Source organism: Pocillopora verrucosa, chromosome 7 (assembly GCF_036669915.1).
Source record: "Pocillopora verrucosa isolate sample1 chromosome 7, ASM3666991v2, whole genome shotgun sequence".
In the NCBI taxonomy this organism is placed as follows: Eukaryota; Metazoa; Cnidaria; class Anthozoa; order Scleractinia; family Pocilloporidae; genus Pocillopora; species Pocillopora verrucosa.
In genome coordinates this window covers 15,932,893-15,953,727 of record NC_089318.1, presented here as the reverse complement: position 1 = coordinate 15,953,727, position 20,835 = coordinate 15,932,893, and the positions used below count along the sequence as shown (strand labels likewise).

Here is a 20,835-nt window from a genome sequence, read left to right as displayed (position 1 = left end):
TTGTGAGCCGGATAAGCCAGAACTGTTCGGGAACCAAAAGCACCCTATTATGAAGAATCAATAAACTCGAACTTGTTCTAGGTTCCTGTTGTGGAGATGATCGTGCTTGTCCACTGACAAAACTTTTGTCACTACTTCAAACTTAAAGAATTGAAGCTTTGTAGAATCGAGATCTCACAAAGTTAGTTCTTTCTAAAATCGGCTCAAAATGAAGGTGAACGTATCTTAATACTAATGAGAATTAATCAATAACAAGAGCAGAGAATGAAACTCTTTCTCCTCCTCTAGTTCATCACCATCGATGTTCTCTGTCCGTCTCATGACTGCGCTTATTCTTTTATCTAGTTTTCCCAACCGTTCCTCCGTGCACTGAAGAAGACTTTGAGAATTTAAACAGAACGGTTCTGCCTCGGAACGACACATGTTAACAAAAGTTGTTTCGTCACAAAATAATTTAAATTCTGGTCGCCTTTTTCCTTCTTGAAATAAGTCCATGAAACGTTCCCCAATGAAGCGCGCCATTTCGAGCTCTTCTGAATTTCCTTCTGCGTTATCCTTAGCGTCAGTGTAGGATTCGTTCAGGACAGATACCAACATATTCATAAGAAATATCGTCATCATTAACATGAAAAAAAAAACAAAAGTTGGACCGATAAAAGGTTTGTCTTTGCGAAGATCAGCAATTGGGACTGCTTTACCCAACAGAAATTCAAATTGCGAAATGACAGCATGCAGATAACTAGAGTAATGATAAACTACTCCTCCGAAAAGCTGCATTCCTGATATAACAAACGCGTTGAATACTATGACAAAGAAAACAAAATAGGACAGTTGGTAGCCTGCAGACTGGCGGAAAGATGAAAACAAATATATGACGTAAGGATTAAAACGAATAAGATTTAGGAGCTTCACTGTAACCATAAAGATCGCGAGAGCAATAGAAGCATTTTCCCAGCTGGCCCAATTTAAAGCAGAATGAAAATGAATTATTTCGAAAGGATTTTTTTGAATTGCATTGATGCTGTTTAAGATTTTCTTTGATCTCATCATGTAGCACGTAACGGACGTTGTAGAAGAGATGATCATCAAGAAATCAACCATATTCCAGACAGACTTGAAAAAACCCAACCGTTGTCGGTAAAGGTGAAACAACATCATGATGAGGTAGAATAGCACCATTGCCAAGAATAAAAACTGGCAAATGAGATAAAACATGAGAGCCCCCGACTCTGTGCTGTACAACTCAAGGGTGTCCACTCTCATAACTGTGTAGGCTGCACCAGCTGCAATCATTTCGTAGATAAACGTAGCAATGCTAATTAAATTTGTATTGATATTGAACGTCGCAAGCTCCACAATTACTGATCGAGTACTTCGATCAAGCCATCCATGGCCAATGGTTTCATCTAAAACGCCACGTGCTGTTTGCTCATCATATCCCAAGACGGCTACGTAACCACCTCCTCCATAAGTGTTGTACACGGCTTTTACAGGATCAGTGTCCAGCGTTTCAGCTGTCTGGTAACGCCAGGGTTTTGGACAAATTCGAAGTGCCTTTGGCCAGGATGTATTAAAGGGAAGTGGCCGCCAGCCTGGAAGACTCAACTCTGTTGTGTCCTCTATCTTTGGAGAATAATCGTAGTAGCAGTCTCTTATAGTTGCAGGAAGTGACTTACAATGACCTTCAGGACACGAAAAAAAGGAATCAGAAGTTTGAAACGAATCGTAATAAAATTAATCGTATTAAAATAGTATTATAATTGAGTCAAATGTAATTATCATCAAACGTACTTTTAAGAATTCTTAACTGTCGCATCCAAGGCATGCCAATCAGTATGGACATCTTATTGGCGATGTAAACATCATTTGGTTCTTCGAGGCCATTATACCAGTCCTGATTGTATACGTTTGGTAGAAACTTCTCTGCCAGCCATTTCGACAGTCTTCGCGAATCAGTCACCTTAACACGGAACACAAAAGTAAGTTCACATAATTAGATTGAGGAACTAAATATTGACTTGTATTGGGTTAAGTTAAGTTAAGTAAAAGGGAGTGATTTATATGTTATTCAGAAACTTAACATAACCAAACTTCTACACTGCATTTAGTACTGCCACCTTTACTTCGTTTCGCCTAATAAAAAGATGAATGAGAATGATAAGAACTGTAGAAGGAGGGAACTAAGATCATCATTAGCAGGCTTCATTAGCCTTGTCTGATCAAGTCCCACAAAAACCCGTTCCAAATACACTGCGACTACACCATTCCCTACTTCACTACACCGCTCTAACTCATTATGAAATAAATCTCATCATGATCATTGTAATCAAGTCTATTTGTAACAGAATTATCGAACGTGATTGATTCTCATCATCCCGGTCTGGGTATTAATTAGGACAATGTAAGTGCCATGCTTTTAATTGCACAGTTTTTTTTACCAGTGTGCGCGCCTTGCCTGTGTAATTAGATAGCACTCGTCATATGTGCACGCCATTGTCGCGCATTTCGTCAGAAAAAAATTGTTTGCTTGTCTGTTTGTTTGTTCATTTTTTTTTCGAAAAGCAATCATAGATGCCGAATTTTTCTCTCAAAGTTAGTCATAGTTTGAATTCTGCTAACAAAATTTTATATCGCCCAATTCACTCAGTATTAATACTGGTAAGCAATAAATCACTCCTTGATTACAAACCGAATTGGACTCCACTCAGTTCAGTTGCCATTACTAATCATCGTTATCGTTATTTCTATCATTATTATCACTATCACTGTTATCCTTAATGTTATCGATTTTCAACTTTAAAAGATATAAAAACAAAGTGGTTCATACCTGATCAAAGCTTGCGAAAATATTTTTCATCTCTGTTGTCATCAAGAAACGATTCTCATTCTTGTTGCCATAACAGACTACAGACAGCAGAAACACAAATAATAAATGGAAGAAAATTTCCCTCGCTTTACTTGCTAACTGAGCCTCTTTTCTGCTTCGTATGCGCATTTTCTCCATGAGGCTCTGTTTAAAGCGTTGTTTAGGATTATCACTTAAAAAATCCACGTTATCGTCATGAAGTTCACCATCTTTTACATCTCCGTCTTCCACATCTTCCTGTTTGTTTCTAGTCATAAGAAAGGAAACTAAAATAACTGCTAACATGACCTTTGTTGGTTGCATAACAAAAACGTCTTGTCCATTGGAAATAAGAATGGAGGCCAGCCACTGCTCAGCGACTTCCTTACCCCACATTAAACTATAAAATAACGTAAATGTTGCTGCTGTCATAGTGGTGACAAAGCAGAGAAACCAAGCGATGTATACACAGAAATGTGGTAGCATACAGCCTTGACCATTTACTTCATCGACGAGCTGTTGTGCCTGAAATGAATCTTTATATTTGTCTTCTTTCTTCTCCTTTGTTCTACTAGACTTAAACAGAAACATGATAAGTATATTTACAGGTGCGACTATTATAGCACTCTGTACCCCAACGACTATTTGTCTCCAGGAGAACTTGAAAGGTCCAATTTGTATTGCTCCCGCTGACTCCCCGCCAATATTATAAAACATGGCATTGGCTATCATTGCACTGAAGAGAATTGAAAGACAACACGACACTCTTTGCATACGCGTGAATGTACTACTGCACGCTTTACCAAAGACTGACATCCACAAATGGCTGTCAGCTATCTTTCTCCCAAAGCGAGATCTCACCTCCGCCGAAAAGGATGTAGCTGCTTTGCTTTTTATACTAATTTCTATTTGCCCATCGTCTTTTTCGAGTGCGAGCCATCTATTTATGGGGAACACCCAGCGTTCTTCTGTTTGTCTGTCTCTGATTATCACTGTTTCTACAAACCAAGATGGACTTTCTCCTGAATTATCGTGTTCCAAAGTTATTTCGTTTAGATTTCCTAATGACTCGTTTGTAACCAGAACAAAACCATTTATACTTCCTCGACTAAAAACTTCCTGTAAATCAGCATGTTTTTGAAGAGTGATGAGATCATGTTCATTGTGGTCTCCTTTTATGCTAATCGTTACGTTTGCCGTTGTAGCTGAGTCTCTCCAAACACCAGTGCTGATAACCATGTCGTAGTAGTACATTCCTTCTTCAACAAGATTTATCTGTGGCGGTGGGAAAGTCTGCGAAATCAAGTAATTACAACATAGTTTACCTTGTTAACCCGGTGGTGGTCCCATAAAAATAGTTACATCATTGAGCTGATACTGGGAGATACAACTTTGTATTATTTTCCCCACCCAAACTATTAAAATGTCCAGCGAAAACACCTACATAAAAGACAGTTTAATTTCCATTCACATCGCTTGACAGAATCTTCAATATCTTTGGATTTAAGGGCAATAAAGAGAAAGTGTAAAGAAAAAGCTGCACTTTGGTACACAGCGTAATGAGAAAAGAAAAGAAAGGAAGAAAGAACGCGAGACTACTGATTTTCTCATCGTAAGCTCTTAACTGTATTACTATTGCAGGATGATTTGTGCGTAAATATTACATGCAAAATTTAAATGCATACCTTGCTTTGATCTCTTTTGTCAGCCCTCCTTGCAAATATAAGAGCTACAAAGTAAATAAGGAACGCAAATGCAATTGTCACGAGCACTGAAATGTTGCCCGACTCGCTAAGTCGCGCAAACTCCGTGAAAACTTTGTCGAAGTCAATGGGATTGGGAGCTTGAATGAAGTTTCCGCCGAAAGACGTCAGATGGTTGCAGAGGCATTTGAGATGCGTGGTGTTAGAGCCCACGTCGACCTGCCAAGGAAATATAAGAAATAGGTGCCATCAGTACATGTTTATAGGTCGGTTCTCCCTTTATAAGTCATTATTTGAAATCATAACTGGATTCATACTTACTTTGCAACCATCGGATGTCCATTTTTCCTCCTCTTCAAACCAATACAAACAACTTGACTGGGTTATGGTCAACGTATAGTTAACATCAGTTTGTGGGTTATATTGAGGTAAAATCGTCTGAAGGATCCCTTTCGGAGGTGGATCTTTGACGCCAACGCATGAACGTCTCTGGCGACCATGCCCGAAGCATGACCGTTTCTCTCTGGAATTTTTGCTTGCATTTTTCGATTCTTCCAATAATAAACCTATGTAAATGTGACTTGGTTCGGTAGGAAGTACGGTAATTATTCTCTCTTCTGGAATACACAAAGTTTCTTTGGCCTCGCTCTTTGTCACATTTCCGCACTTTGACGTGAGCTTAAGCTTAAAGTTGAGGTCAGAGTCCTCTGTGGTAGGTCTTGACGCAAACTTCACAAGCATCTTAACTAATGTCTCCTCTTTTGCCACTCCCAGCCTAATGGAAACAGGTACATCTGCTAGGTCTGCGTAATACCTCCTCACAGTCAATTTGTTTGGCTTTAGAAAATAATGCTCTGATCCGTTGCTGGTATTTGAAGGAGGGGTGGAAATAGGTATAACTATTTCAATGTAATCATCGAGGTTTGAAACATTCAGTCTTGTTGCATTTTCCGTTTGAAGCTCGAGGCTAATGACACTGGACTGGACTTTCTTGCTGCTATTGTCCCAAGAGAACGGATTAAAGTCAGCACTTTTCATCTGCAAAAACACGGAGGTTATACTATTTCAAGTAAAAGGCGTAATTTACTAGCAAGACTATTTGCTCTGACGGAGGGCTGACCCTCGAAAAATCAGCTTTAGAAACTCTCCGCTTTAGAAACTCCCCGAGGTTACCAGTTCAGTTGATTAAACCAGTATTTTCACACTTTAAGAATCAATATTCTGCTGATTTACGGCAAAAATTTTAAACGAAATTTATCAAAAGAGAAACTTAACCTGCTTCAATATATATACCACGTATTATTTGACAATGTAGTGTATTTGGGAAACATTTCAGAGTTTATGTGCATGACGTTTTCACAGTACTGCAGTAGAGAATGTGTAGGCTAGTCATTGTAACGGATAAACTTCAAATAGTGTTACAAAACACTTAGTTATCAAAGCTATTGGATCGAATACAATTTCTGAGCAATGAGTGGCGTATGGAGAGTAATTTTAAACAAAAGGTTCAAACTTTTGATGCAACGCTAAAAGCGTTGACAGATATTTTCAAATGACATCCAATTTGGAAATGCGAGGTTTGTTCTTTATCTACACTTTAAAAATCCTTACCTTTGCATTTATGTTTCCATCAACCATATTCCCTAGGTTTCCTGGTAGTTTAAATTTTGTTGGTCCATCTTCCATGTTAAGACCCTTTATACCGTCAGCAGATACCTTCTTAAGGGTCGATGTCAAGCCAGGCGTTTTCAAGACAAGATTTTCAGAGGGAACAAGACGGGTGAAAAATGCATTATTCATAGCGTCCAATTTTTCAGCAGCTTTTTTCACACTCTCCTGTAGTAAAAAAAAAACCTAATGAAATTTTCCACTAAATGTGATGTCTGAGGAATTAGCTAAGCCTTGACTAAGCCTTTGCAAGTGTTATTTGTTTAATAATGTTTGTCGTAATAGCTGAGCTCACAGTGCGCGCAGCGTAGTCCTATAATTATCGGAAATAATAGGATTAGTAACCCATCAGGCCGAAAAATTTGGACTTATGACGACCGAACGACCGACTGAACAATTTACTACTTTTCATATGCGCGGAGAACGGCATTAGCCATTACGTAATGGAAGAGTGAAGGAGAAGGTAATGCGCAGGCGCGATTGTGTGAGTAACTTGGATACCCAATTAGCGTGCGCCAGGAGACACCGGCAAAGGATAATAAAGTAAGCATACTCGGACGCTAAACTTTATTGCAGCGTACCACACAGCTAGGTATAACACGGAGGCCTCGCGTAGGTGATAGATGTAAGCCGCGTAAGAAAATAATTTGTAACCCATATTTTGAGCAGGAAATCAAACCAGTGAGGTTGTAGTTTAACAGTAATTCTCAGTATTCTGCAATCTATGATCAACTCGCAAAGCAACGATACCAGCGGAGCGAAGATGTGTGTTTTACCCTAAGACCGAAGTAATGGCCTTTCCTAAAATTGAAGTAAAATTAGATTGAGTCAGCGATGTTTAATTTACAGGGTTATCTTTAAATTAATTATAGCACGGTTATTTGTGTTTGTCAATTTTTCATGTGAGAGCCCGTCAAAAATCTGAGAATTAAATTACTGACCTCAAGTGTGTGGTGAAAAACATCTGACGGATAAAATTGTATTAGCCCTACTGCGGGAGGAGTGAATTTCATTTTTTGGTCATGGTACTTTTCAGCGCCATATTTTCATGCTTTCTACTCGATTCGTTCGAGCTCAGGAAATGATTTGTCTCACAAAGCATGGAGCCACTTCCTCTTCGCTTAACAACCCTATTTTTGCTGGGATGCATAGGGTTTGATGATTGTGATGTGTGTCTTTTAGGTTTTCAACTTTCAGCTTTGTATTAAGTGTAATTGTTTACCGTATCTATTTCTCTGCACCTTAAGCACTCAAAAGTTGAAGCAGGTGAGTCAATAACCTGACTTCCTTCGTTCGGAATTGTGTTATTATATAATTTGGCTGTGTAAGTAACCACATTGTAACATTTAATATTATTATTTAGATTGCATTAAATACTATTGCTCAAATAGTAACAGTGCATGGTGTTTCTTGCCATTGCTTATACCAAAAATAACTTTGATGTGAGGAATTCGTCACAAGGCATATGACCACATAATGCACAAAGCAAGAATATAAATGTCTTAGCTTTATAAGTTCATAATTAACTTAAAATAGGAGAGTTATGCAGACCATATCTTACTTTTAAACCTCCTCTGGATATTTGCTCAAATAACATAGACACTATCAGTCTCATTCACTCTCATTATTGTCCACTGACCTTGTGGAAAGATGATAACCTCGGTATTTTTTAAATGAAGCAAGGAGAGCCTGCTCTCTTACTACAGATAGTTCCTTTGCGCATGAGCAAATTTCTATATTTAAGCACTCTCTTAAGTTTTAAATTAAAGGCAGACCCTGGGTTGTTGATAATTACCAACTCTTGATTATTTTTTTCTTGTTAAACAGGGATTTCATTTGTACGTGAAAGTTATTGTTCCAGGTAGGCTAACCCTGTAAATTAGCTGTGAAAATTTCTTGAATCTGTCGTCGTATGAATGTTTGACTCAAATTCACCAAAACTGAATAAATAGAAACTTGAAATTTATTTGTTCTCCTTCTGAGGTGTGCATCAAAAATATGTAGTCACTGCAGGCTTAAACTACAGGTTTGTAGTAAATCTGCATGCGCGTGGGTTTTCAAAATTAAAACCAGGATTACCAATATGTCAAATGACTCTACTACGTGCGATACAAATACAGGCAGGTGTTAAAAAAGTTTATTTGGCTTTTTCATTAATGCAGATTTCCTTTTCTGAGAATCTTATTTATCCGGCCTGTGCCGAATTCTGATTTTTCAACCAAATTTTATATTCTTCTGAATATTCTTAGTTCTCCTATTATCAGTTAATCTTCATGTAACTAAAATAATTACCTGAATTCCTGCAGATGTATCGCACATCAATTTTCCTCTGATCCTACTAACAATTTATTGTGTGTTAGGTTTGAAATTGGCTATAAAAGTATAGTCAAATTAAAGTTTTATGCACAGTCTATACATCAGTTATTTAATAAAACATTGTATCCTTAAAACTAGTTTATCAAAATAAGAATAAGTTACCAGGCACAAGTTTGGCTTTTCACGATGATAGTTTCCAGGTTTGAATAAACTCACCGCCTATAAAAATCCTCAATTCCTTTGTCCTGATAGCCCAACCTCATCAAAACATTTGCAACAGGAGCGATTAGCAAGTTAATGATACAGACAAGAGAGCTTATTCTCACGCACACCCTGCCCAATCCAGATAACTTATTACGGATTGACATTTCAAACATGGTCTGAGGTGTAAAACCATGTATTATCTCAAATTTTTTGCATGTCTTTATGGTTGAATCCTAAGCCTTTCTTTGTCATCAAGTTTTAATTATGATATTTTTTGTTCTAGCTTGTCTTCCTTTAAATCAAACTATCGCAACGTGAGAAACATGTTAGACAAATTTCGTATTTCGGTAATTAGAGTGGCTTAGATCATGGAAATTATCTGCAGTTACAATAGAGGTCACTGAATTAAATAAGAGAAAGATATATATATATATATAAAAGACGCCGGGTATTTCCAGACAGTCGACGATCATGAAACAAGAATAGCCAAAAGAGAAAAGGTAAAAAAAATAACAGGTTCAAACACAAGTGGAAAATGATTTTTGTTTTTAATTTTCTAAGCTTATCAGAGGAGGTTGGAATGTTAGGGAAAAACGTTGGGGAAAGCAGTCATACCTGGCGACTGAAAGAGAAGATATAAGAGAAGCCCATACGGTTCTGGCGTATTGTTTCTCTGACTCACTGTCCTCACATATATACTCTTCAGTCGACCGGTGATGTCGAATTCTCGTCTTAGCGCGAAGTGGTTTACTGTCGTATCTTTCAATTTTGGCTCATTTTCCCAAACCGAAACTAAGCGTCACGCTCAATATAATTTCGACTGATGCTTGCGTCATACACGTCATCTGAAGTAGAAAACACTACCTTCGACATCAGGAATAACAACGAAGGTCGTTAGCTGCTTGAAGATACCGCTGACCAGCATGCATGTGTCGATCACTTTGCAAGTTGTGAGAACATCTTCCCCCCCCCTCCCCCCCTTCCCAGACTGGTCCCTAAATCCCCTTGAAGAAACTCTTCTACAGCCTATGCCGAAGAGTTTCATTACAGTTTTTAGGATAACGAAGGGATGGAAAATAAATTAACAAGAGCTCCCCTTTTAGGCTTGGCTAAATCTACATCTTCACACAAACACTCTCATCCTCCTGCAAATAATTGTAGAAGTTAAGTTTGGTTTGTACAGGGTAACATAATACAACTCACTTACTTAATTTCGTAAATTTAATTTTGTCATACCTTCTCAGATTCAGTGCTCTTCCTTGAATCGCCACTTTCTTTGTTCGACCCTGGGGCAGACTTTAGAACGTTTTTTAGACACGCGGTGATACTCACAGCCGATTCTTCCAGTTCATCAGAAAATGGTTCCTCTAAGTCGCCAAGGGCAGACTTTAGTAGTTCTGTTGTGGCATCCGTTAGTTTCATAGTTTCATTCTTAAGAAAGGCATTTGATTGCGATCAAAACAATATTCATGTGTTTTCTGATACGTCGCAGTTTATGTGTAAAAGAGGAAAAGGGAAGATTCTTACCGCAGAATTACCGCAGTCATTACAAGATGAGGCTTCTTGGTTACCACCTGCTAGTTTTACTACACTCATTACAGTTCGAGACATCTGAAGGTCCTCCGGCTTTATGGAGGTGAACTTCTCCACCAAGGTCCTTGAAATCTACGCCGGAAAATTAAGTATCTAAAGATTTGAGGAGTTAAAAACGCTTACAAGGGATAACTAAATTTTGAAATTAATGCTTCAGATTAATATCAACTATACAACAGCTAATTTGTATATAAGTGTATGAGATGCTTACTTGTGGATGACATTAAAAAAAACAAGCAGATTATCGGGAAAAAAAGCATAGAAACAAACAAATACACAGCTCTCCACAGCTAATTTGAAAAAAATATTATCACGGTAAGTAGACCCACTAGTGTTTTGGTATGTTTGCCTAGCGTTTGCCCACACTTTGTTTCCTCGTTAGCTGATTGGAGGACAGTAATAGCAAGTTGGGAGGCTTGACTAATTTCACCCTTCTTTAGAAACTTGTCCAAGTCGCTGTCATCCCCAATGACAAACCCTTTCAACTTGCTAGAAACTTCTTCTATCTGTGAACGGCAAGGATCGAGTTGGGTCGATGGCACCACCTTTTGGAAAACAGGACAAGCGTTAGAAGGCTTTAATACATGGCGGAATAAAGTTTTCTTTTTACAAAAATATCTTGCGCCTTTCGACTGGTTCAGCAATCTCGACTTGCTGAGATTCACTTGTACTTAAAACGAATCGTGGTCACTGAAGTCACTAAATCAACAAAACTACTTGTTTTTTATTGCGTTGATTCGTCTTTTCCTTTCTTCCATTTAAGACTGGTGAAAACTTCACCCGTTTTATCCGCCTACGTTTGTGCTTTCCCCAGTACTCGTGGTTCATCAACTTTATTGTAACTGGTGTGCAGGGGGCATAACCATTCCCCAGGGCTTTGTAGCCTATTCAACGCTACGTACCAATCCTAGTTGTGCTTTTGCGCCTCTGGGTACATTCGATGGTCCTTTCAGAGAAACCCTCTTCTGAGGCGTACAGTTTTATTATTACCTTTACAGAGAGCTTCTTTACAACAGCCACACCAACAGCATTCTTAATAATAACGTTGATGGACAGCTGATAATCGTTTTCCGGTGATCCAGAGGGTAAGACTGTTGAAACAGATTTTGCAGAGGTGCCATAGGATATTGGCTCGTCTCCGACGCGAAATTCGTAAGATAGTGGTTTATTTTTATCTTGCCATTCAAAGCATTCAAATGAAAATTTTGTTTCCAAAGAGAAACCTTCAACGGCTGATGGCACGCAGTAGCCGCTATGGGGCTGTCCAGCTGTCTCAAACTCCAGCACTGCAAATCCTGCTGTCCCACCGGGGGATATTACAGTCAGGTTCAGGGCGTATTTTGAGCTTGACTGCAAGGATTTCTTTTTGATAATCATGTTGGTTGCATTTATTGCAGTTGATGTCATATTGGGTAAGATAGCTATGCGCTCCAGTTGTTTTGAATCATCATTCAACCTCATTAATTGCCATATATACTCAGAACCAATACAGGGAGAATTGAGACACTCTGATGTCACTCGAAACTTGTTCGAAGCAGACACTACTTTACCACAGTCTACGAAACACCTGCATGAAAATAGGAGAATTAAAGTAGATTGATGACACACTTAACATTGCTTAAGGCCAAGTCAACATAGGCCTCAGCTTTGCGTGTGATTGGTTGAAGGTAGAACAAAGCCACTGTAATCAGCAATTTGTAATGTACTCTTAAGGGTTTAACAAAACGGAACGACTGTGTATAGAAGACGACTGAAAGAGAGGAAGAATAGAATAAAACAATCATTTTAAAATACCTTAAGCTAACTTGAGGTATCTCACCAGCTGCTATCTCAAAAATAATTTCGGCGAAATGACTTCGATCATCTCTGGACACTGTTAGTCTGAGAACGTATGGGTGTCTTATTTTAAGCCCACGAGGGATAATTTCTATGGATGTTAGAGTTACGTCTCCCTTGAAAGAACCAAAGCAGTTATTGCTGACGGAAGTATTATCTCCAAGACGATAACAGGACCAGGTAAATTTCAGCCCGCTAGAGTTTCCAGGACCAACATCTCCATCATAGCTAAGGGATCCATCCACTGTAACAGCGTCTCTAGAACCCCAAAGAACGCTACTTCCTCCATCGATTATGGCTCGCAAAGGAGCTGCAATAACTTTGATAAAGCCGTAATCAAAAGCCTTGAGAGTTTCTGAGGATGCTGGATCACCGACTCTAATAGACACAGTAAATGTTACTAGATAGTTTCCAGAAGGTACGGATCGCCTATTTATGTTCCACTGTGCAGTTCCTTGACTAACTAAAGTTCCCACTGGTGATTCAGAAGCTGCCAGCTCCTGTTCACTGATTAAACGCCATTCCATGACACTTTCCAACACAGGTTTATCTGGAAGATCTTCGGTGATTGCCTGATGGATACTTTTTTCAGACCGCTTGACAGTCGTTGCCAAATATTTGTCCTTGGATATATCCCTAATCGTTACTGGGAAATCTCCTGTTGATCGAGATGCAATGAACTGGTTAAACGCATTTTTATGAGTCAATCACACTAAAGCGAGATAACCTGTATGCCTCGAAGGTTTTTTCTTTTCATAGGCGTTTGTAGGGGGTTACTATCGGTTCTAGTTTGTGATGGTCAAACGAAGAATTATCTCACTTACCTAAGGGCTCACAAGAAATACCGTCTCCTCGGTAATCAGTCCTACACTCGCAGGTGAATGATCCATTATTATTGTAACAGTGAGCTACACCATGGCAGTTGTGCGTTGCTGTGGTACACTCATCAATGTCTGTGGGATTGTATTTTTTTAGTTCAAAGTTCTAAATCGTGACCACATACCATACAGTATCATGGGTAAGGTTAATGGTTGTCCTGGAAAACTCAAGGGGTGGTAAAAACCTCCTTGGAAATTATGCCGATGTAAACGGTAAAAAAAAATTTTATTTTTCCTGTTTGTATTTTTGTGCTCTTCATTTTTTGCTTGTTTGTTTATTTTTTTCTTTTATACGGCTGGCTATCCTGCTTTTTTTGGTGATTATTTAGTAATTATGGGCATGAACTGCATCGACAAAGCCACAAAGACTTTCAATGTCGAGACATCTCGATCAAAAATATTAAGGAACACTGTATATGGTTGCATGGTTGTAAATTAAGTATTTATAATGACTATCATACCAATACATGTAACGCCATCTCCTGAATATCCTTCAAAACAGGTGCAGTTGAACCTGCCATAAGTGTTTCTTTTATACGGCTGGCTATCCTGCTTTTTTCGGTGATCATTTAGTAATTGTGGGCATTAACTGTATCGGCAAAGCCACAAAGACTTTCAATGTAGAGACATCTCGATCAAAAATATTAAGGAACACTGTGTATGGTTGCATGGTTGTAGATTAAGTATTTATAACAACTATCATACCAATACATGTAACACCATCTCCTGAATATCCTTCAAAACAGGTGCAGTTGAACCTGCCATAAGTGTTGGAACAATCTGCTTTGGCATGACAGTTATGCGAGGCATCTGTGCATTCATCAACATCTGCCGCCAGGGAAACGTAATCAGTTCGTGTACACAAACTATAACATTTTGAGAACTCTAACTTTTTGCGTGGAAATGGAAAAAAAAATCACATTTTCAGAGACTTTTTGAGCTCTGGGATGAACATAGGCTGCCAAAATATTTAAACGAAGTTATCTATTGAACTTTTTTTTCCCTTTTTTAGTCGACAAAGATAAACAAGCGCCCAATAGCGGGAGGGAGGACAGAGGGTATGAATGTTTTACCTGTGCATAGACGTCCATCTCCTGTGAAGCCTTGTTTGCAACTACAAGTAAATTCACCCTCTGTGTTTTCACAATCGGCATCTTGGTGACAGTCATGGGCACCATCAGTGCATTCGTCGATATCTAAAAGAATGATAACAAGCTAAGGGTGGCGTAGATTGATATCGCTAATACCTCACTCTTATCAATATCTGTTCAATAGAATGATGATTTCTTCACTGAAAAGTTTACAGCTTAAGTTACTAACTCTACATTAAAAGCAATCTAGCAATTAAGGAATTGTAGCGGAGTTCTGCCATAAGTGGGATTTTCAAGTTCCTTCCGTTCGTTTTAGGTGAACATTATTAATAATTTTCGAACAATCACTCCGTCTTCCGTATGAGACAAGTTGATTTTTACCTTTGGTCATACCACTTACCTTTGAAAGATAACTCCACAACAGAGGCCAGTTATATATAATCAATTCCTTCCTCTTGTCATTGTTCTCCTAGTCGCCCCCTTCCCACCCCCACTTTTTTTTTAGCATCTTGAGAGGTTTATTTTGTCTGCTTAACATACCGAGATCCTTGGATTTCTCGAAATAATGTTGCGGCTGTAACACCAGTAATTCCCACCACCTTTTTCAAGCTTTTCATTTTTACCTATTGTTGTTTTTCTTGTCCAAATATGGTATGCTGTTAAACTTGCATATAAGGAGACCTCATCACCATTTTCAGCGTGAAGCTTTAGGGAACCTGGAGAGATTTAAGAGATGTCAAAACTAACTTACCGCTACAAGATACACCGTTGCCAGTAAAACCAACTTTACAAGAGCATATAAAGGCTCCAGGAGTATTGGTACATGTGGCTTGTGAGTGACAATTATGGCTTCCTGTGGTACATTCATCGTTATCTAATGACAAGGAAAAGACAACAAACCAATAAACAATTTGTCCTTTCTAAGACAAGGACAAGGCAGATGGTTAAAAGAACTAATGAGGAAATTATGTCAATTCCTAACCGTGGGAATTCCATGAAATTATCTTTTTAACTTATTTAATCGGAAGATGGGAAAAAATCGCGATATAATCGATATCGGACAAAACCTTATTCTGGGCAGAAATCAATCGTAAAGGCCATCCCCTTTAATCCTTTAGCGTCATTAACGACCAATGGCTTTCCTTCCAAAGTATTTCAACTTTCTCGTTTCATTAGGATTCACTTAAAATCTAAAATGTGAAGCTTTACTCAAATTTGCACTAAGTACGAAAACAAAAAACAAACTATCAAATGGGAGGGAAATATACGATTTTTCGATTTTTTTCTAAGCGATGAAGCTCTAAACCAAGCTTCCTAGAGGGAAGTGACTACCATCAATCAATTTTATAACCCACATACCTCGACAAGGAGTGCCTGAATAACCAGATGGACAGGTACATGCAGTTGAGCCAGGATTGGTAGAACATGCATCGTTCGCATCTGTTGAAGACGAAATCATTCTAACAAAGAAATTACTTAATGGCTTAATGCCCAACTAATCATGAGTAAACCAAATACTAAAGCGCCCACGTGTACCCACAAGCATCATAAGTGCTTCAATTTTCATACTAAATCAGCACTGATAAAGGTACTTTTGAATCTTACCAAAACATGGTATGTCCACAGTTTCGTTAGATATTGATAGAATTACCTAAATATTATAGGAAAAATTCCATAAAACAGCTTGGGACGCCATGATTGTTTTGCACTTTTATTTGCCTGGGTGTTCTTTATTCATCAACTTGCTTAAGAACAATTAAAACCGCATAAAGAGAAACACTGTTTTTAAAAAGAAAGACCAAACCATATCACTGGAACTTAGAGCCGCCCGTATCTCTACTGTATATGTAACCTTTTCAACTTGATTTTGTTTTACTTCCCAATTTTACAATTAATGTAAGAAATTTGGATCAAAGCAGTACTACCAGACATCTATTCTGCCCGGAAATGTGGACATTCAAGCCTACTTTTGCAATAAATGGTACAACGTGTAATATCTAACCATTTTTCTTTCTCGAGCTGTCCTTTACATTCCCCTACACCCCCCTTACCCCACCCCCACGCGTTACAAAGTGTATGAACACCAATAAAAACGGGGTGGCGGAGAGAATACCAGTCTACCCCGCAGGCAACCTCCAGCCATGAGAAAACAGTATCCAGTCAAAGATTTAGTACTCTATCTGATACACTCGAACTTTCCATAGATAATGTTCCGATTGAAAAAGTTTCCTCTGCGAAATCCCTTGGAATATATATCGGTGAAAATTAAGCGTGGTATTCCTACGTTGATAAACTGTGTAAAATGACCATAAAGCCATAAAGCGAATCCACTCGACTTAATGTAAACAACTCACTAGTTTAGTCTCACTTTGATTACTGCGGCCTAATCTGGGGTAATTGTGGCAAAAAATTATCTAACAAGCTACAAAAACTACAAAAACTGTGCTGCGCGTCTAATAACTTCATCAAACTATGACGTATATGCCGATTTCTTGTTTCACAAACTCAGTTGGAAAGACTTGAAATCTCAACCTTAAATTCAGAAAGCCTTGATGGTTTTTAAGTCTTTTTAAGGTCTGGTTCCCGAATATCTCAAGTCTAATTTTATAAAGTGAAATGAATCAGACAATCCTCTGAAGGACTTGGTAAACAAACTTGTTTGCCTCTTTCCAAGAACTAACTACATGAAAAATAGCTTTATTTATAGCGGCGCGATCCTTTGGAATAGCTTAGGGCCTGTGACATAAGAGAGTCTGGTTCATAGAACAAATTTAAACACCTTCTCAATCATAATTATTAAACACGGCATCCCTGGAAATCAAGATTTTAAATGGCACATTGTTATAAGTTAAAACAATGTTAGGATTAGGATTTTTAGGTTCTTAGGATATTAGTCATTGAATTGGAATTTTTTTTACCTGGTGGTTTTTTTTACCGTGTTCAAATAATCATTAAATAAATTAATTAAAATAAAAATAAATAAATCTGCACAAAAAAAAATGCTATATGCAATACAGCTAAAAAAAATTATGTTTTTGATGTGACACTTACCATTAACACCACAATACCGTTGGAAACATGTGGTGGTTGATTTCAGTTTGTAAACGTAGAATCCACTACAGTTACGTATATCCGTCCCAGGGTAAGACAAGAACTGACAACTTGACTTATGATGCATATATACTGTTCTCGTGACCTTCTGGTAAGCTATAGTGGGGTGATCGCCACCACCGATCCAGCCGACCATGCGGCTGTTGCAACTTTGTCTTGGAATACAATGAGTAGCCATCATTTTTCCAGCAGGACCCTGGAAGCGGTACCAGCCGCCACTGGTAAGGTTCTTATCGCATGAAAGAGGATGTCCAGAACTGCTCCAATATCTGCCCGGCTCATTTAAAACATTGTACGATTTGCATTCACCTGGGACAGCACCACTTCCTGAGAGAAAGTAATAGAAAATGACTCAGTTCAGCTGAAGCTTCTTTTAAAAGACGATTTCAAAATATGTCTAAATGTCGCCACGAGAATAAGTTTTACTTAACAAATTTCAAAAGCCGCCAACAATAGCTCTATAGAATCTTATTTCACACGTAGATTAGATCATCACTCTAGTGAATTAATTGGCTACTTATCTAATTTGTATATAAGGAGGTATGTTCTTCATTTAATAAAGTTCTGTCTGACGAGCGCTTAGGCGCGAAACTCAGAGTCACAGAGAATCGATGCGTCCTCTATAATTCTTTAACCTATGTATACTTAACCCTGCTACCACAGCATTGAGCACTTTATGCCAAGGTAGACTCTACCCCCTATACTCTATATACTGAATTTAATATAAGTTTCAACATTAATAACAAAAAACATGGGAGAAAAAAGGAGGAATATGTTTCATGAAAGCATAAACAAACCTGCGTTATTGAGGGCTGCATTCATGACCAATGTCATTAATCTGAAGGAAATGAAAAGAGCCACTTCCTAAAAATGAAACACCGAAGGTCATTATGGTTATCTATCTGACGCACAACTTGATCGGACGAGTCGCTGGATATGAAATCAAAGTTTATCTAGTTGACTTTAAAAATTCCAATGAAAGCTTATTTAATATTTTTTCTTCATTTAATCCGGCGAAACGTAAAATCACGCACTTTGAAAACAGAAAACTCACGTTCGCTCCAAAAAGAAATGTTAAAGTTTCCATGCTCGCTTGATTTTGGAAGTCTTAGGTACAATTTCATCTGTCTATCACCAACTGAAGAGCAATGATTCTGCCTGACAATTTCTACAACGAAGCTTCTTCCAAATGGTAAGGAAAATGATAAATTTTTAACCAGCGCTTTTGAGAAAAGCAGTGCAAGTATTTTCTAGATCACCTCCTGAATGAAATGTTTTAAAATCATCAGTTAAATAAAGTAGGAAACAATACATTGGTATGGTTACAGCGTATAGGGGGCATCAACAAAATAAGATTCATTGATTTAAACACGGTTGGTTGCCTTTCATCTTTTAATTAACAGCGACACAAACTCCCTGGGCAGTTATAAAAGGATGGTAAGATACCACATGTTTATTTTTATTATATTAAGACCCCTTCCGTTTACGTTATCACACAAGGACTTTGATTTGTAATAATTAACTTAACGATGAGCTGACTGAAAACCTGTGAAGATATTCATTTAAAGGGAAAATACGGTCCACAAAAAGCTCAACTAAATCATAAGTTCCTAAAATACATTGTACTAATTGGCCACTCATTTGAGCTTAAAATATGTTTGTTGCGATTAATCCCGTTCCCTAGAGTGACAGTTATTTCATTAAAGAGGACGGCAGTGCCCAAGACGGATTCATTTCACATTGCTGACTGAATAGAATGAATTATTAGTACAGTTTCAGGAACCCAGCTTCGGTGTATTATCGAGCTCGAGTCATTTGGACTTAAGAACAGCCCTGGTTGCCAACAAGTAAGAAATGATAGATCATCCTTCGTATGCGTAAACTTTGATCGACAAAATTCATTAGAAACACTTACTTTCCATAATTAATTAATTAATGCAGACAGAATGTAGGAGTTGTTACGAATTGAATTTTGTTTGTTTCTAGCTTTAAGCTTTAAGTTGCAAGTGGTGTTGTATTCTTTCGCGCTTAGAATGAGCCTCATCGGAAGACTTTCCATTATAAACTGTTTTAAGTGTTGTGACTTGTGTGAAGCAGAACTTCGTTATTTACGACGCGCGCCAAAGAGTCTCCTCTGTCAACCGATGTTTACCTTAGAATTTACCGCTCTAAAAATCAACCTAAAATCGTACTTTCAATTTCTTTTGAAAGCATCAGTACTGGGTATTTACGCCAAGTAGCTAGTTGGAAGACATAAGTTATTGTTGTATAATTTTTATTGTGTCCAATCGTATATAGGAGCCTGCTTAGCGAAGAATAATTTGTGTTTGCATGTTGCAACCGCGTTTGCCCGGTAATTTGCCGGCTATGTGTTCTATGGCGATTGGTTTTTTTCTCGTTAGAGTTTGCGATCGGTGAGATAAAGATAGTTTATTTAGTGGACGTAGTACAGATTTGGGAAAGACAAGATATGTCTATCCAATGCTTGGGAAAAGCGTACCAGGTTAAAAATCGGCTTTGATCATAGGGGGCGACTTAGAGTTTACCACACATGGTCTATCACCATTTGAGCTTCAATTTATTCACTTCCAATAAGAAATACATATATGTTATTTGCCGGCTGGGAGGTCCGTATGGTGAAAAACTGTGACCGAGGTCACAGTTTTTCACCATACGGACCGACCCTTAGCCGGTAAATAACATATTTATTGTTTTTAAACTTGACGATATTCTTTCCGAAAGAACCCGAATGATTTATGGCCGTAAATACGGCAAGATCTTCCATAAACTGAACAATATTTGAGTGGGTAAATGGTAGTTAAAATAGAGGTGATACAAATTTAAGAGAGATGCCTCAGCGAAACATTTTCATTTCCGTAACGATAAAGGTGATTTAAAAGGCTTCCAAACAAACTTTGAAACATTATTTTTACAATTATCTGTCACAAACTGACACCTGTCAATTAGAGAGCGCACATGAAAAAGAAAAGCGAAGGAACATTTGAAAACCAATAGAACTAGTTTGGCAAGGACTGTCACGACAATGTTTTCTTCAAAATCAGTTAATGATCTAACGGAAAGTATTATTCACTCTCATCGACGATCCATTCATGTACGAAGATTTACCTCTGTTCATTAAGTAAACGGCGAGGAAATTAATTGTGAGTAAATTCAATCTTTTTATTTTGAAGTTGTGAGAGTTTGCTCGTTTGTTTGCTGTAATGGCGTGTTTAACTCTGATCTTTCCTTCACAAAAACTAAATTCGAACAGCACACTCCAACGAGACACAAGGGAATGTAATGCGGCCTTTTCTCAAAAAATTCCTTCAATTTCTGTTGTGCAATTTAAGGTACAAATGTCCAAATTGAACGGAATTGGAAAGACTCACCAGGAGCGTATATTTGTTGTAGAACTTAAATTAAAACTTCGCTCGCTCTTTCACTATGAACAAATTGCTCGAGAAAATTCAGATATTAAATGAATGAAAGTTCCATCGTTCAGTTTAACTGTAACCAAATACCTCACGTTCCAACTTTCTGGGTACTTTTTGTGAACGATTAAAATTAATTGCAGAAGGTTTTTAGGCCGC

The 20,835-nt window shown here is 38.1% G+C and overlaps 1 protein-coding gene across 1 annotated transcript; it reads right to left on the bottom strand.

The window, feature by feature from the left end:
* Positions 1-231: 231 nt before the first annotated feature.
* LOC131770857 (polycystin family receptor for egg jelly) lies at positions 232-18,067 on the bottom strand. The gene is given in 18 exon segments (XM_066170221.1): positions 232-1,682; positions 1,792-1,960; positions 2,828-4,120; positions 4,510-4,767; positions 4,870-5,586; positions 6,160-6,384; positions 9,973-10,167; positions 10,264-10,401; positions 10,659-10,874; positions 11,320-11,896; positions 12,124-12,823; positions 12,990-13,118; positions 13,749-13,871; positions 14,117-14,239; positions 14,886-15,008; positions 15,494-15,574; positions 17,186-17,572; positions 18,043-18,067. Coding segments are annotated over 18 exon segments (6,930 nt in total).
* Positions 18,068-20,835: the final 2,768 nt, after the last annotated feature.